This window comes from Schistocerca serialis, chromosome 1, assembly GCF_023864345.2.
Source record: "Schistocerca serialis cubense isolate TAMUIC-IGC-003099 chromosome 1, iqSchSeri2.2, whole genome shotgun sequence".
Classification (NCBI taxonomy): domain Eukaryota; kingdom Metazoa; phylum Arthropoda; class Insecta; order Orthoptera; family Acrididae; genus Schistocerca; species Schistocerca serialis.
Genome location: NC_064638.1, coordinates 763626640 through 763645163, shown reverse-complemented (window position 1 = coordinate 763645163; position 18524 = coordinate 763626640). Strand labels below are relative to the sequence as shown.

The 18524-nt window shown below is 44.4% G+C and overlaps 1 protein-coding gene across 1 annotated transcript in view; it reads left to right on the top strand.

The window, feature by feature from the left end:
* The window catches only part of LOC126430853 (follistatin-related protein 5-like), a 221283-nt gene that overhangs the window by 97331 nt on the left and 105428 nt on the right, over positions 1-18524 (top strand). The window contains exon 5 of the mRNA XM_050090429.1: positions 5346-5639. Coding sequence (XP_049946386.1) covers positions 5346-5639 — 294 coding nt within the window. The remainder of the gene's footprint in view (positions 1-5345; positions 5640-18524) is intronic.

Here is an 18524-nt window from a genome sequence, read left to right as displayed (position 1 = left end):
TGACTCATCTTGCAGAAACGCTAATATTTCATCTACCAATTCTTTCTCACTCTGCGAAATTCCTTGCCTGCTTTCTGACGAACTGTTACCTTTGGCCGGCCGCGGTGGTCTCGCGGTTAAACGCTCAGTCCGGAACCGCGCGACTGCTACGGTCGCAGGTTCGAATCCTGCCTCGGGCATGGATGTGTGTGATGTCCTTAGTTTAGTTAGGTTTAAGTAGTTCTAAGTTCTAGGGGACTGATGAGCACAGAAGTTAAGTCCCATAGTGCTCAGAGCCATTTGAACCATTTTTTGTTAGCTTTGGCAACTGTTATTCTAGATGTAATGCAATATTTGCTTTGTTTGTCGTTGCCATTGCAGTGTTTTGTATCAACGCCACTAGCATTATATAACTGTTATGGGTTATTTGTCAACTTAGCAGCTCAACTACACTCCGTAGTCTCATGCTGCGCTCAACGCTGGGTGCCTCCAGTCACACCCCGTATTGTCATTAGCAGCCAATATTGTGTTTGCATGGTAGATAACATATGAGGCGTCGAATGCCGTAAATATCATTGACCTTTTGCGACCTCGCAAATCTTATTGCATCAAAATAACGAAGTAGAAAGTTAACAGAGATGCCAACAATTTTTATTAAAAACAGCAAACTGAATTCTACAATATTACCTAATCATACCTACGCCACTCAAGTTGGCACGATGAACCCTCATCCGATATCAGTGGTCAGAATTCAGTCATTTACCACTTTTTAACTGAAAAATACGTCTTCCTGACGTACCACAAGGTTGATTAAATATTTCTGAACAAGTGATGAATCTGCTTTGTTTGGAGAGCTTACCCGCGTTCATTCTAACGCTATACCATCAGACGTAACATTAACTACTTTGCCGTCAACCACCTCACTGGGTGGTGATTCATTGCGTAGTCCCCACGATTTGTGTCTCCTCACTACGGCAATAGCGCATATAAAACTTATTTATAATATTATCTAAAAATCTTATCTAAAATTTATCATAATGGTACAATACCGAGTGGGTCTCCCATGCTATTTTGGACAGTATCAAAAGACAGATTTATTTATTATTATTCAATGAAAATTAGAGGTTTGGTGCAGAGACGGGATAATCACCTCCAGTTTTCACAGCAGCAGCAAAACAGAAGGCAAGTAGTTTCTGTTGGCGCAGTTTCCCCTAGCGCTTCATCAAATCAAGATATCTGTAGTTGTCGTAGTTGCCTCATTCCACCCTGTGACCTCATATGATTGCCAATATAGCCTCGCTCAACTCTGATATAAGCTGCAGGAAAAAAATTATAGTTCCAAGAGCCAGTAACGGTACTAAATAACTCAGAATATGGTAGGAAAGGTCTCACTCAGGACATCGTTCCACCAGCTTCCTTCAGCTTACACCGGAAAGAAAAGAAGAAAAGAAGAAAAGCATCCTCAAGGGGAAAGTCATCTTACGGCTAACTTTTGTGGACAGCTGATGTAGCATGCCGGCCAGGGTGGCCGAGTGGTTCTAGGCGCTACAGTCTGGAACCGCGCGACCGCTACGGTCGCATGGATTTGTGTGATGCCCTTAGGTTAGTTAGGTTTAAGTAGTTCTAAGTTCTAGGGGACTGATGGCCTCAGAAGTTAAGTCCCATAGTGCTCAGAGCCATTTGAACCATTTGATAAAGCATGCTTTTCGTAGTAGCAGGAGTGTATAATAATAAATTGCGGCCAAATGAAACATACACGTCTCAAAAGGATGTCCTAAGAGTCGCACCAGTACACAGTGTATCCACCTCTGACGGCAACGCAGGAGTGTATTCTCGAATGCAATTGATCGTAAAGCTGCCGAATGGTATCTTGCGATAGACTGTCCTGAGTATCTTGCGTGTTTGCTACGATTATACAATGGTTCATGCTTGCTCTGTGGAAGGAGTATATTCCCGCGACATCATCTGCCACACGTTTTCAATTGGCAATAGGTGTGGCGATCTTGTCGTTATGGACAAGAGCACGTTGCGTCGCAGGAGCCATATGTGGACGTGCACTGATCGCTGACAAACATAATCTCCCTCTCCAAGTAATGTCCGTAGCCCGGGAACAGCAGCTTGCGCTATGTAGCTGACACTGGTTACCTTACCCTGCAGAAACACGAAACGTGAACGCGATTTGTAACTGATGGACCACCACTCCATTAATCCTGTATGGGACCTGTATGTCGTGGGCGAATGCAATCCAAAGGCAGCTCCCCATGTCCGGGCTGTACATGTGTACGTTTATCAACAGCATAAAGACGGAATCTACAGTCATCACTGAAGAAAACAGACCACCATTTCAATCACCAGTTGACTCATGACACCAGAATAGCCATCTCTGGTGGTGTTACCGTGTCAGTGGTAAAGTGGCCGCAAGCACACGTAATCTTAGTCCTGCTGCAAGCTGATGGTTTCCAGTGATCCTTGGTGGCCCAGCATGTGCATGGATTCCTTCACTGTACAGTGTTCGGTTGGCCACCACTGCTCGTATAAAGCAAGAGAATGAAACATCTACAGCCGTCCTTATGATGCCATTTATGTCAACTTGTTGGCTGATGGCTGGAGAGACAATATCGCGGTTACAGGTAACCTGCTGAAATCAGTTACAGCCGTTAGCCACTGTTGCATCTTGTATACGAATGGTGTTAACCCCTCCGCATCAGCTTGTTCCTGAAAATAGTGCACTGAAGCACCGAAACTGGTAGCCATACAATAAATGCATCGTAAGGACGGCTGTAGGTGTATCATTTTCTCACATAAGTGAAAGGCTGAAATACCCCAGACCTCCACTCACAGGGATGGACATGCAAAAGCTATTATAATGCGCCGATCTTGACGTTCATCTCTACTACGTCCTGGTGGAGAATCTGGTCTACAGCTGTGCGAACGTTCCACAGATCACGGCTGAAATCAGTGACACACCACGGATACACTGTGCCCCACATGTGTAGCATTCAATCGCCACGTCCATCCAGTTTCCCGCAGGCACAAAATACGACCCCGTTTAAATGGCTGAAGTGGTCGGAGCATGCTTTTACCCTAGAGTGAATATAGCAAAACACCTTTCACTTCTAAATTCACCACTGCGACTGCCTCCAGAGCAAAACCAGAGGCTGCACATAGAGGTCTCCTGAGCACCAGTCGTTGACTGCGATAAATGAGTCACTAATACTAAAAACCCTCAGTATGCACATATTATACATTAGTGACCCTGTGTATTACAGTGTCACTGAATTTTCTCATTTTAAGAAAACTGAAGGAATGATATCTTTTAATAACTAAAAACCTTCAACTGCTTGCAGCTAACACTGTATCTCTTTGTCTAATACAACCGTTTGAATAGACTTTGCTGTCATCTTCAGTTCGTAACGAGGTATATATACACCCATGCTCATAATTAAGGATAACGCTGATACGTGGTGAAACAACGCTCTGGTGGGCGGTTTGCGAGTTTAAATCACCTCAGAGCATGACCATGCGGTGCATTTGACCTGCAGTCTTCGCACGGTGGAGCTCGCAGCAGTCCACATACGCAGAGGTGTGTTGGTGCATGTCACAGTACGGTGCAGCGAGTAAGTGTGCACACATTTTCAGACGTGCTAATGGTGAATGTGAGTTAAAAATGTCTCAAAGAACACATATTGATGACCTTATGAGGGGTAAAATACTAGGGCGACTGTAGGCTGGCCAAACACTGCAGGTCGTAGCACGGGCCCTCCGTGTGCCACGAAGTGTGATCTCAAGATTATGACAACGATTCCAGCAGACGGGAAACGTATCCAGGCGCTACAGTACGGGACGTCCACGGTGTACAACACCACAAGAAGACCGATATCTCGCCATCAGTGCCCGCAGACGGCCACGGAGTACTGCAGGTAGCCTTGCTCTGGACCTTACCGCAGCCTCCGGAACAGTTGTCTCCAGTCACACAGTCTACAGACGACTGAACAGACATGGTTCAAATGGCTCTGAGCACTATGGGACTTAACATCTGAGGTCATCAGTCCCTAGAACTTGGAACTACTTAAAACTAACTAATCTAAAGACATCACACACACCCATGCCCGAGGAAGGATTCGAACCTGCGACCGTAGGGGTCGCGCGGTTCCAGACTGTAGCGCCTAGAACCGCTCGGCTACCTCGGCAGGCGAACAGACATGGTTTATTCGCCCGGATACGTGCAAGGTGCATTCCTTTGAACCCTGGTCGCAGGAGAGCCCGTAAAGCCTGGTGTCAATAACACAGTACGTGGTTATTGGAACAGTGGCCCCAGGTTATGTTCACGGACGAGTCCAGGTATAACCTGAACAGTGACTCTCGCCTGGTTTTCATCTGGCGTGAACCAGGAACCAGATGCCAATCCCTTAATGTCCTTGAAAGGGACCTGTATGGAGGTCGTGGTTTGATGGTGTGGGGTGGGATTATGATTGGTGCACGTACACCCCTGCATGTCTTTGACAGAGGAACTGTGACAGGTCGGGTGTATCGGGATGTAATTTTGCACCTGTTTGTCCGCCTTTTCAGGGGTGCAGGTGGTCCCAACTTCCTCCTGATGGATGATAACGCACTTTCCTGCCGAGCTGCCATCGTGGAGGAGTACCTAGATATAGAATATATTAGGCGAATGGAGTGGCCTGCCTGTTCTCCAGACCTAAACCCCATGGAGCAGGTCTGGGATGTTGTCGATCGACGTATCGCGGCACGCCTTCAAACCCCTACGACACTTCAGGAGCTCCGACAGGCACTGGTGCAAGAATGAGAGGCTATACCCCAGCAGCAGCATGATCAGCTGATCCAGAATATGCCAACCCGTTGTGCGGACTGTGTACGTGTGCGTGGTGCTCATATTCCATATTGATGTCGGGGTACATGCGCAGGAAACACTGGCGTTTTGTAGCATATGTGTTCCGGAACGGTTTTCTCAACTTTTCACCAATACTGGGGACTTAGATCTGTGTCGTGTGTTTTCCCTTTGTGCCTATGCTATTAGCGCCAGTTTTGTGTAGTGCCACGTTGTGTGGCACCACTTTCTGCAATTATCCTTAATTTATGAGCATGAGTGTACGTGGAATATGTCTCATAACACGACTTAATACGTAATGTTTAAGATAAAAGTTTTAATTTAGCATAACAAAAATAGAAATCGAACTGTACATTTACATTCGTTGTTTTTTTTTTTGTTTTGTTTTGTTTTGAAACGTATTCATTTTATACTGGACATGACGTCGAGTTGTCATGTGGTTAAAAATCAGCACATTGTATCATTACAGAGTCATTATCCAGTGATACGCTTAGGTGTAACGGACGCTGTGCCTGTGCAGGCGTATCGGTGGTGTCGCTGGACAAGGCGGTGCAGGTGCGGCGGCTGCGCGCGCGCGTCGGCGACAGCGTCGAGGTGCGCTGTGACGTCACCGGGGCTCCACCGCCGCCCATCGTGTGGCGGCGCCACGGGGCGGACCTGGCGCAGCTGCCCGCCGGCGCCGCACACGACTTGCGCGTCTTCCCGGACGGCTCCCTGTTCCTGCCGCGCGTCCAGCTGGTGCACGCCGGCAACTACACCTGCCACGCCCAGCGCAACGAGGACGTCGTCCAGACGCACGTCCTCACCGTGCACAGTGAGTCGTCGGCAACTTTGAAAAAAATTAAATTTCACCTGCGACAATTCCTCGAGTGCATTTTTAGGTACGCTTCTCGTGTAGCTGTTGCGAAGTTCCATGTCTACAGGGTGGTCCATAGATCGTGACCGGGCCAAATATCTCACGAAATAAGCTTCAAACGAAAAAACTACAAAGAACGAAACTTTTCTAACTTGAAGGGGGAAACCAGATGGCGCTATGCGTGTCCCGCTAGATGGCACTGCCATAGGTCAAACGGCTTTGAACTGCGGTTTTTTACATAGGAACCTCAATTTTTTATTACATATTAGCGTAGTACGTAAAGAAATATGAATTTTTTAGTTGGACCACTTTTTCGCTTTGTGATAGATGGGGCTGTAATAGTCAGAAACATATGGCTCACAATTTTAGACGAACAGTTGGTAACAGGTAGGTTTTTTAAATTCAAATACAGATCGTAGGTACGTCTGAACACCTTATTTCGGTTGCTACAATGTGATTCATGTACCTTTGTCAACTCATCATTTCTGAGAACACATGCTGTTACAGCGTGATTACTTCTTAATAACACATTAATGCAATAAATGCTCAAAATAATGTCCGTCAACCTCAAAGCATTTGGCAATACGTGTAACGACATTCCTCTCAACAGCGAGTAGTTGGCCTTCCGTAATGTTCACACATGCATAGACAACGAGCTGACGCATGTTGTCACGCGTTGTCGGTGGATCACCATAGCAAATATCCTTCAACTTTCCCCACATAAAGAAATCCGGGGATGTCACATCTGGTGAACGTGCGGGCCATGGTATGGTGCTACGATGACCAATCCATGCATAGACAACGAGCTGACGCATGTTGTCAGGCGTTGTCGGTGGATCACCATAGCAGATATCCTTCAACTTTCCCCACAGAAAGAAATCCGGGGATGTCACATCTGGTGAACGTGCGGGCCATGGTATGGTGCTACGATGACCAATCCATGCATAGACAACGAGCTGACGCATGTTGTCAGGCGTTGTCGGTGGATCACCATAGCAGATATCCTTCAACTTTCCCCACAGAAAGAAATCCGGGGATGTCACATCTGGTGAACGTGCGGGCCATGGTATGGTGCTGCGACGACCAATCCACCTGTCATGAAATATGCTATTCAGTACCGCTTCAACCGCACGCGAGCTATGTACCGGACCTCCATCGTGCTGGAAGTACATCGACATTCTGTCATGCAGTGAAACATCTTATAGTAACATCGGTAGAACATTACGTAGAAAGTCAGCACACATTGCACCATTTTGACAGAGACAGCCATCCATAAAATGGGGGCCAATTTTTCTTCCTCCCATAATGCCGCACTATACCTTAACTCGAGCCGGCCGCGGTGGTCTAGCGGTCCTAGGCGCTCAGTCCGGAGCCGCGCGACTGCTACAGTCGCAGGTTCGAATCCTGCCTCGGGCATGGATATGTGTGATGTCCTTAGGTTAGTTGGGTTTAAGTAGTTCTAAGTTCTAGGGGACTGCGGACCATAGATGTTAAGTCCCATAGTGCTCAGAGCCATTTTTTTTTTTTTGAACCTTAACTCGCCAAGGTCGCTGTGTTGGTGAATGACGCTTTGTCGCTAAATAGAACGCGTGCAAAAAATCTGTCATCGTGCCGTAATTTCTATTGTGCCCAGTAGTAGAACTGTACACGACGTTCAAAGTCGTCACCATGCAATTCCTGGTGCATAGAAATATGGTACGGGTGCAATCGATGCTGATATAGCATTCTGAACACCGATGATTTTGAGATTCCGTTTTCTCGCGCAGTTTATCTGCTACTGATGTGTGGATTAGCCGCGACAGCAGCTACAACACCTACTTGAACGCTATCATTTGTTGCAGGTCGTGGTTGACGTTCCACATGTGGCTGAACACTTCCTGTGTCCTTAAATAACGTAACTATCCGGCGAACGGTCCGGACACTTCGATGATGTCGTCCAGGATACCGAGCACCATACATAGCACACGCCCGTTGAGCATTTCGACGACAATAGCCTTACATCAACACGATATCGACCTTTTCTGCAATTGGTAAACGGTCCATTTCGACATGGGTAATGTATCACGAAGGAAATACCGTCCGAACTGGCGGAATGTTACGTGATACCACGTACTTATACGTTTGTGAGTATTACAGCGCCATCTATTACAAAGCGAAAAAAGTGGTCCAACTAAAACTTTCATATTTCTTTACGTGCTACAAGAATATGTAATAAAAATTGGGAGTTTCTATTTAAGAAAATGCAGTTGATAACAATTTGACCTATGGCAGCGCCATCTAGCGGACCAACCATAGCGACCAACCATAGCGCCAATCATAGTGGTTTCCCCCTTCAAGCTAGACGAGTTTCGTTCTTTGTAGTTTTTTCGTTTGATGCTTAATTCGTGAGATATTTGGCCCTGTCACTATCAATGGACCACCCTGTATGCATATTTTTCCAGAAGATTGTTTCATCACATGTTATGTTTAACGTTATGGGTCTGCTCTAAGTTTGGGAAGGCGTCTTAAATGTTTCCATCAACCTTTATGTTGGTCAAACTGGAAGGAAGCTCAGCACCCGGTGTAGCTATTTCCCTATGATAAGACCTTATTTGGCCCACGATAGCTTGTCACAGAACCAGTGGGAATTTGATGCATATTATTGCTATTCGACAATGCCCTTGTGGTGGAGGGAAGCCTGCTAATGATTTGCGGTATTCTTATAATTAACTGTGCGATCCTAAAGCTTCATTATTAACCCTCTGATCCTCTCCGCTGTGTATCGTCGCGTCCAGTAGTTCGAGACTGCAGATAGGCAACCCAATGTACAGACTAGCAAAGTTTGCTGCTGCCACGCCTTCACGGACAACCCATGTCAGTGAATTGCACGTAGCACTGACGTTTCTAGATAAGTGCTTCTTGCTGTATGTTTTATACTTTTGGGACAGTCGTCTTCTGAACCCCTTGCGGGACTTATGAATGAGCCCTATATGTTCCACCTCTTCTTGCGTTTTTAAATGAAACGGGGAAATTGGTGGTGAAAGTGTTAAAGAGCAGACGATGGTATGTGACTATATTTCCCCCACCTTTGCAGCGTAATTAATGAACTCCAATCACAAATTACGAGAACTTAGTGAAAAGTAATGTCTTCAAATTTTTAATGTGAGAACTGTGAAAAGCTTTGAAATAAAACATAGGTTTGTAACATTCTGCCACTATTGAGCTTCGATCTGCAGCGTTAACAGTGCGATGTATGACATGTGTAACGTAACTATGTCAACTCGTGAGAAATAGCTTGCTGTAATCGAGTTCATTCACACGTGGAGCACCCTCTCCTTCAGCACGTCAGTGCCAGGTCACACAGGAGCGCTGTGACGTCTGCAACATTCTCCATACAGTCCCAACTTGGCCCATCTGATTTAAATCTGTTTCCAAAACTTAAAGAATAGCCTCGAGGACTTCACTTGATGGTAACGAAGTGGCGGAAGCAGAGGTGAGGGTTTGACTTAGTCAGTAAAGTCAAACATTCTACAGTGGCGGTTGCACCTAACTTGTCTCTTGTTGGGAGATATTTGTTCGTCACCGTGGTCACTATCTTGAGAGCTAAATAAGCAGACATGAAGAGCAAAGATTTGGCACGTTAATAACGTTTGTTTTATTTAAAAAACTTTAAGAGTTTCACATAAGATATTAGGAGGCATTAATTTCAGCACTCCGTCGTAACAGGATTTGTATAATATGGACGTGAAGAATAAAGATTTAGCATGTTATCAACGTTTGTTTTATTTAAAAAAAGGGTTTTCACATAAAATATTCGGAGGCATTTATTTCAGCGCGCCCTCGTAACAGTTTTCGCATAATGTACACAAAGGTACGTGACAGAGAAAACAGAAATCTATACCCAAATTATCAATGTGACAGAGTTTGAGTCAACGAAAGGTCTTGCGAAAGGGAAAGTTCCTGAGCAGTTTTGCGCTTATTCTTCGGCGAAAAATTACAGAACCACTGGAGTCGCAGTCGTCGCTATTATGGCAAACATACGCGATAGCTATACCGGGAAACCACACAGCTGCATAATCATTAGTTGTTTGAGTTGTTGTGGTCCTTTTTAATTGTATAGCTGCGGGGGTAATAATTTATTGAATACCTCTCTACTAAACTGGTAAACTATACACTTCGGCCGTTTCGTTTACTCTATTCTACCACACCTAGTTCAAGGTGAAGGAAATTGTTAGACTATTCACGACACCTGTGTGCATCATCTCTGTGTGTCAACTACTTCTTCCATGTACGAGGGCGGATCAAATATAAATGGGATTTTATTTTTTATTTAAATTCATTTCTTGAAAAGCTCAATAGTTTATTTTTCCGCATAGTCTTCTGCTTTCAAATGGTTCAAATGGCTCTGAGCACTATGCGACTCAACTTCTAAGGTCATCAGTCGCCTAGAACTTAGAACTAAATAAACCTAACTAACCTAAGGACATCACACACATCCATGCCCGAGGCAGGATTCGAACCTGCGACCGTAGTGGTCGCTCGGCTCATACTGAAGCTCTAACTATCTCCAAGCTACAGGAGTCGAGCATTGTCGTGGAGGAAGATGACCTGTTCGAATCGATTGGTCTCGTCTTTTACGGTGATACGCAACTCTCGCCTTGTTCAACAGTTCGCAGTAGTAAGCAGAATTGACTGTGCGACGCTCATGTAAAAAATCAATCAGCAAAATGCCACGTTGATCGAAAAAGCGGTTGAAAGAACCTGGCTAGCTGACAGTCGAGTCTTGGCTTACACTGGTGTTTCTTCCCCTTTCCTCCGCCACTACTTACTGGCTTGTTTGGATTCTGGAGTGTAGTGGTGAACCCATGTTTCGTAGCAGGTGACGATCCGACTCAAAAATGCATCACCTTCTTCCGCAAACCTTGCTGTAAGCCTCTGACAGACCTCCAAACGTCTCAACTTCAGATTTTCGGTCAAAAGCTTAGGGACACATCTGGAATACACTTTACGGAACTGTAGGTCGTTTGTGATGATTGCTTGACAGTTCCCATAACTGATACCGACATTTTGCGCAATTTCTGATATTATCGCCCGTCGATCTTCGTCAATAATGTCTTTAACTGCACGAGTGTTTTTGTCTGTAATGTTGGTCCGAGGACGACGATCGTCTTGCTGTTTTTCCACACGTTGTTGTCCTTCCTTGAACTTTTTATGCCAGGCAAACACACGCGTCCTTGATAATGTTTTATCACCGAACTGTGCAGTTAATCTTTCGCAAAATATCCGCCGGTGTAAATCCTTCACGAGCAATAAATTTGATAATTATGCATTGCGCGATGGAGGGGTGGACCTGTTGCTGAGACATCGTGAGCGCTACTGACGAAACGGTGCGAAATTTTTTATGTTGTCTTTTTAATTCAGCATAACCTCTTTGTAAGTCATTTTCTGTAGCTTCATGCCCACATTAAAAACTATGAGGTCATAACGTGTAGCACGAGTTCGATGATACTTGGAGATGCACATAATTTTAAATGTGTATGTGTATCCTTCTTAAAAGTGCTAGTGATACTAGTTTTGTGGCAACAACAACACGTGGACGATAAATAGTTTAAACAAGAAGAGAATAGAAGCTTTCGAAATGTGATGCTACAAAAGAAGGCTGAAAATTAGATGGGTAGATCACATAACTAATGAGGAGGTATTATATAGAATTGGGGAGGAGAGAAATTCGTGGCCCAACTTGACTAGAAGAAGGGATCTGTTGGTAGAATTTGATCTGAGGCATCAAGGGATAACAAATTTACTACTGGAAGGCAGCGTGGATGGTAAAAATCGTAGAGGGTGACCAAGAGATGAATACACTAAGCAGATTCAGAAGGATGTAGGCTGCAGTAGGTACTGGGAGATGAAGAAGCTTGCACAGGACAGAGTAGCATGGGGAGCTGCACCAAACCAGTCTCTGGACTGAAGGCCACAACAACAACAACAACAACAACAACGTATTACTAATGGTAGCCCATTTTATCATGTGATTTGCTGCTGTGTGTAACTTATAACCGATTGTTATCACACCGAGTCCCTGTACCTTGGACCCCGCGGGGTGGCCGAACGGTCTGAGATGAGGCGTCTTGTCACGGTCCGCTCGGCTTCCCCCGTCGGAGGTTCGAGTCCTCCCTCGGGCATGGATGTGTGTGTGTGTCGTCCTTAGCGTAATTTAGTTTAACTTAGCTTTCGTAGTGTGTAAGCTTAGGGACTGATGACCTCACCAGTTTGGTCCCATCAGACCTTACCACAAATTTCCAAAATTTCCCTGTACCTTCCGTTTGTCAGTGTACTTGATAGTGGGCTAGTACTGATGTTATTCAACAGTTCAAAATTAAAGTAAAAATGACAGCTGAAGAGCATGTGTAACCACTCAAACAGCGTCTTGTATGTCAATCCTGTAACATATCATTCTTGAGCGAAACCACAATTTTCTCCTCTACTTCGCGAGTACACTACAGCTGGCTTCTGTTACCATAACATGTGCGGACTTTGTCCATGACAGATCATATTTCCCCTAATACTTCCAAGAGGGTTCATGGTGGGGCCTACTCGACGGGTTTAAGGGACAGAGACTATTTCATGACAGCACTAGTGGTAAGAAAAGTTTGAAAAGACTTCGCTAGAAATGGAGTTTTGTTAATGCGGGTAGTATTTGACCAATAAAATGCCACCGGTTCTGCGTCTGAGGAACGTTGGTAGACTGGAAAAAATCTTAAAACAGTATCATGGAGCAACTGAGTGTGCTTTCTGTAGCGAAGCTGGTCGTTTAAGACGTTTGATTTTCTGATGTCCTGAGTTAGTTGTCCTTTGTGATCAACGAAGTTACTTTTTAAACAGGGAAAGGTTAAAACAATATGAAGTGCGTTGCCATACACAGGAATGGAATCAAGCATTGTCACTTCGTGGTTTTCTGTGTCACTGTATCGATATAGTGGGCCAGCACTTGTTGGGTAGATTGTAGCAAGAGATAGTGTTTACGAAAAGTAACGGTCAACCGAAATCTGAGAGGGGTTTGATTAGATGTTTCTCCCAAATGACTTTGAATGGTTACCTGTTTTGTTTTTCGTAGAAATTTTTGAATGATGTTGCTGGAGGCTCTATAGGCGGTGTATCAACTGCTACCGATGCACTTTGTCTAGTAGGCTCTCGGAATCCTTCTGGAAGTACGAGGGGCATTCAATAAGCAATGTAACAGATATTTTTCTGAAAGCAGGTTGGTTCCATTGAGGAGTCCAGTACACTATACTATTCCCCATTCCTTTGGCTGCAAAACCCTGTTTGTCAACATCATCTCTGTTCAGTGTGGCCTTACGCCATCTTACCCACAGCTTCCTGCGGAGAGCATCCTTCAGTGGGCCAAACATTTGGAAGTCCCAACGTGCAAGATTCGGGCTGTAGAGTGGATTAATAACAAATGAAGTTTTCTGAGCTCCTCTCGGCTGCGCGGACCAACACAGACATCCAGCTGAGCAGTTAGGTGTCTGACTATGATCCGCCTACAACCTCGAATGAGAGTATCGAAACGTTCCAACAGTGCAGGAGTCACAGCTATGTGCGGCCGACCGGCATGCGGGAGATCAAAAATGGTTCAAATGGTTATGAGCACTATGGGACTTAACATCTGAGGTCATCAGTCCCCTAGACTTAGAACTACTTAAACCTAACTAACCTAAGGACACCACACACATCCATGCCCGAGGCAGGATTCGAACTTACGACCGTAGTAGTAGCGCGGTTCCGGACTGAAGCGCCTATAACCGCTCGAACACAGCGGCCGGCTGCGGGAAATCGGAGAGCTCTGCGCGATCTTGATGCGATATGATAGAGGAATCCACCAATGATTCGCCGTGCTTTTGTTCACAGTCAGGTCTACGTAGACATTCTGCAAGCACATATGAGCATCTGCGATGCTCTGCTTTTCCACAAAGAGAAACTCAATGACAACTCACAGCCTGGAACGCACCTCTTTTACAGACGCCACTTTGAAGCTCACGTATAGCGCCACCACCCATCATTACTTCATAAATCTATAGGGGCTGAAGCGGGAATATTCCTCGTCGTCCACCATCCTACCCCCCCCCCCCCCCCCCAAAAAAAAAAATATATATCTCGCATTCTGACCACCAAAATTGGCCGACAAAAATGAGTTGCATTGCTAATTGAGTGTCCCTCATAGATTTCTAGAGGGCGTTTATCAGGAGCATAGCTCACGCAGATATTTATTCATTTACTTACATTACAGATCGACTCACCATCTTCGCAACTATGGAGGGTCGTTTGCTAATAAAAAATCCGTAACAAAGCTGCTTCGTCTTTTTCTGCAGCTTCTCTTAGTGCTCTTTTACATAAATCCATTGGTACTTAAGCAAACACATGTGGTACATAAGAGAAGGAAAACATAGTTTACCATCTCCGTAAGAAGAAAATAACAGACGATAGAAAAGATTTAGATAATAAAAGAGGTCTGTTACTTCCCAAGTGGAAGGCTCTCGGTAAACACTTCGAGCTTGCCTCATCTGAATCAGCACATTCCGTTCTAGTGTGTTTACTAAACCTCGTTGTTAACGTGTGGTCTGGGGCTAGCGTCTTTGATGGGTTATCATAACGTCCTCGGTCACGGGTTCGAAACCCACCACCGTCTATATTCTCATTAATAATTAGTATTGGCGGTCAAAGACTGACGCCATAAGAAGCCATCCTCATTCTGCCAACGGACTTGTCAAAGAGGGCGGAGGAGCGGAAAGAGGTTCGGGTCCGTCTGTTGTCCTTGGGGAGGGAAACTGCCCTTAAAAGCGGAAGAATCAGCAGTGATCAATGGCATGAGGATGACAAGGCAATGGATACATCTTTTTTAAAGAAACGTAACATGTACCCACAGGACATGTGGTCCGTAATTGAAAAAGTGTCATGATGATATTTCCGTTGGCAGAAGATTCCGGAACAGTCCCTCATTCGGATCTTCAGGTGGAGATGCAGAGGGGGGGCGCGGGGGGGGGGGGGGGGGGGTGACCATGAGCAAAAATTTGAACGTGGTAGGGAAGTTAGAAAATCTGCAAAGGGAAAAGCAAAGGCTCAATCTACAAATAGTAGGGGTCAGTGAGTATAAGGGTCAGTGAATATAGGGTAATTTCAACAACAGCGGAAAATAGTATAATGGGAGTAGAATTCGTTATGAATGGAAGGTAGATCAGAGACTGTGTTACTGTGAACAGTTCAGTGACAGAGTTGTAATCAGAATGGACAACAAACCAACACCGACAACGATAGTTCAGGTATACATGCCGACGTCACAAGATGAAGATGAAGACACAGAGAAAGTATATGAGGATATTGAAAGGGTAATACAATACGTAAAGGGAGATGAAAATCTAACTGTCACTGTGGTATGGAATGCAGTTATAGAGGAAAGAGTAGAAGAAAAGGTTCTGGGAGAATATGGGCTTGGAACAAGGAACGAGAGAGGAGGAGGACTAATTGAGCTGTATAATAAATTTCAGCTAGTAATAGCGAATACTCTGATCAAGAACCACAGGAGGAGGAGGTGTACTGGGAAAAGTCCGGGGTTTACGGGAAGATTTCAGTTAGATCACGTAATGGTCCGAAAGCGGTTCCGAAATCAGATTCTGGATTATGAGGGGTAACCAGGAACAGCTGTAGACTCAGATCAGATCAGATCAGATCAGTTACGAAGAGCAGGCTGCAGTTTAAGAGATTAGTCCGGAAGAATCAATAAGCAAAGAAGCGGGATACGGAAGTACTAGGGAATGACGAGATATGCTTGAAGTTCTCTTAAGCTATAGATACAGCAATAAGGAATAGCTCAGTAGGCAGTAAAGTTGAAGAGGAATGAACTTCTCTAAAAAAGACAATAACAGAAGTTGAAAAGAAAAACATAGGTACAGAGAAGGTAACTGCGAGAAATCCGTGGGTAACAGAAAAAATACTTCAATTGGCCGATGAAAGAAGAAAGTACAAAAATTTTCAGGGAAATTCAAGTATAAAGAAATACAAGTTGCTGAGGAATGAAATAATAGGAAGTACAGGGAAGCTAACACGAAATGACCACAGGAAAAACGTGAAGAAATCGATAAAGAAATGATTGGCGGAAGGACAGTTTCAGCATATAGGGAAATCAAAACAACCTTCGGTGAAACTTCCTGGCAGATTAAAACTGAGTGCCGGACAGAGACTCGAACGCGGGACCTTTGCCTTTCCCTGGCAAGTGCTCTACCATCTGAGTTACCCAAACATGACTCAGGACCCGCCCTCACATCCTTACTTCCACCATTACTTCATTTAGTTCTGGAAACATTTGGTGAAATTAAAAGCAAGGGTGGTAACATTAAGATTGCAAGTCGAATTCCATTGTTAAATGCAGAGGAGAAAGCGGATACGTGGAAAGAGTATATTGACGGCTTCTGTGACGAGGAAGATTTGTCTGATGTGATAGGAGAAGAAACAGGAGGCGATATAGAAGAGATAGGAGATCCAGTATTAGAATCAGAATTTAAGGAAGCTTTGGAGTGCTTAAGATCCAATAAGACAGAAGGGGCAGATAACATTTCATCAGAATTTCTAAAATCGTTGGGATGGTGGCCACAAAACTATTGACGTTAGTGTGTAGAATGTATGTCTGGCGATATACCATCCGCACAATTCCGAAGATTGCAAGAGCCGACAAACGCGAGAATTATCACAAATCAGCTTAACGCTCATGCATCCAAGATGCTTACAAGAATAAAATAAAGAAGAATGGAAAAGAAAAATATGGATGTGGTAGATGATGATACGTTTGGTTTTAGGAGAGGTAAAGGCACCAGCGAGACAGTTCTAACGTTGCGGTTGATAATGGAAGCAAGACTAAAGAAAATTCAAGTCACGTCCACGACCTGGAGAAAGTGTTCAATAATGTAAAATGGTACAAGATGTTCAAAATTCTGAGGAAAATAGGGGAAAGCTGTAGGAGAGAGACGGGTAATACATAATACATATTAGTGCCAAGAGGGAATAATAAGAGTGGACGACCAAGAATGAAGTGCTCGGATTAAAAACAATGTAAGACAGGGATGCACTCTTCCGCCTCTCCTGTTCAATTTGCACATAGAAGAAGCAGTGACGGAATTAAAAGAAAGATTCAGGAGCGGAATGAAAATCCATGGTGAAAGGGTATCAATGATACGATCCGCTGATGACATTGCTATCCTGAGTGAAACTGATGAAGAACAACATGATCTGCTGAATGGAATGAACATCCTAATGAGTACAGCAAATGGATTGAGAGTATATCGAAGAAAGACGAAAGTAATGAGGAATGGCAGAAATGAGAAAAGCGAGAAACTTAACATCAGGATTGATGGTCACGAAGTAGATAAAGTTAGGGAATTCTTTTATCTAGACAGCGAAACAACCAGCGACCGACGGATTAAGGAGGACATCAAAAGCAGACTAGCAATGGCAAAAAGGGCCTGGCCAAGAGACGTTTACTGGATCAAACATAGGCCTTAATTTGAGGGAAAAATTTCTGAGAATGTACTTTTAGAGCACGGCATTGTATGGTAGTGAAACATGGATTGAGGGAAAAACGGAACAGAAGGTAATTGAAGCATTTGAGTTGTGGTGCTGTAGATGAATTTGAAAATTAGGTGGACTGATAAGGTGTGCAGTATCGAAGAGAAAAGGAATATGTGGAAAACACTGACAATTAGAAGGGACAGGATGATAGGACATCTGTTAACTTCCATTATACAAGAGGGATCTGTAGAGGGTAAAAATTGTAGAGGGAGACACAGATTGGAATACATCCTGAAAATTAGTGGGGACGTAGATTGGAAGTGCTACTTTGGGATGAAGAGGTTGGCGCACGAGTGGAATTCGTGTCGGGATCCATCCAACCAGTCCAAAGATGAATGGTTCAAAAAGAGGAGAGAGAGAGAAAAGATTACTACTATACATGGTGAGTCACGTAAGAAGTAACATTCCTTTTATTTCGTGAACGGTTACACATGTCGAAATGTGGTTGTCGGCAAATGTCACAGCGCCGAGGGTCATGTGATTTTTTGTTTAGGTAATGTTTTTATTGTTGCCATCGACAGAGATATTAAAGCAGGTACGTTTTTTAAATAGAGCCGTACACTTCCATAACTGCATTCGGTAGCTCTTGATAAGACAATTACAGTGAAATAGCGTTGTCAATGTTGACGTTGAGACCTGTCATAAAAAATCAGAAATTTCCTGGAATGTGAGAGCATGGCGGCCGGAATCGGCACATTTGCCTGTTTACTTGTCAGTACTGCAGATCGCTCATTTCTGCTTTAACATTAGTTGCCTGTAGACATGTACACCAATGAGAAAAAATTGGATATGCTACTTTTTTATGAAAGTATGCAGTAAAAACAATTCAGCGGCTCAGGGCTATCCATCCGGATCCCCAAAATCCTAGGTGCCTGGCAGATCCACGAATCATTAAGACAGGCTGTTTGAACGTCCGAAAGAGGACAAGAAAGAGGACTACAACTGACAGTGAACACGAAGAAGCTGTTCTGGTTACGACGTTAATGATTCCGCGTGGTAGTATGAGACATATTTTGAAGGTAGTATCAGCCTGACGAGTGTCTTTCGCATCCAGCCAGAATTTCCATCCTTATCAGTTTTCACTTTATCAGGCACTCGACGACGTTGATTTCGAAAGTCGTATATGATTTTGTAGGTTTGCTCTTCAGCAACTGAGAGACGTATCCTACGTTTTTCCAACGTGTGCTCTTTGCCGATGCAGCAACGTTTACTAACAACGCTAATGTAAATTTGGACAACGTGCACTAC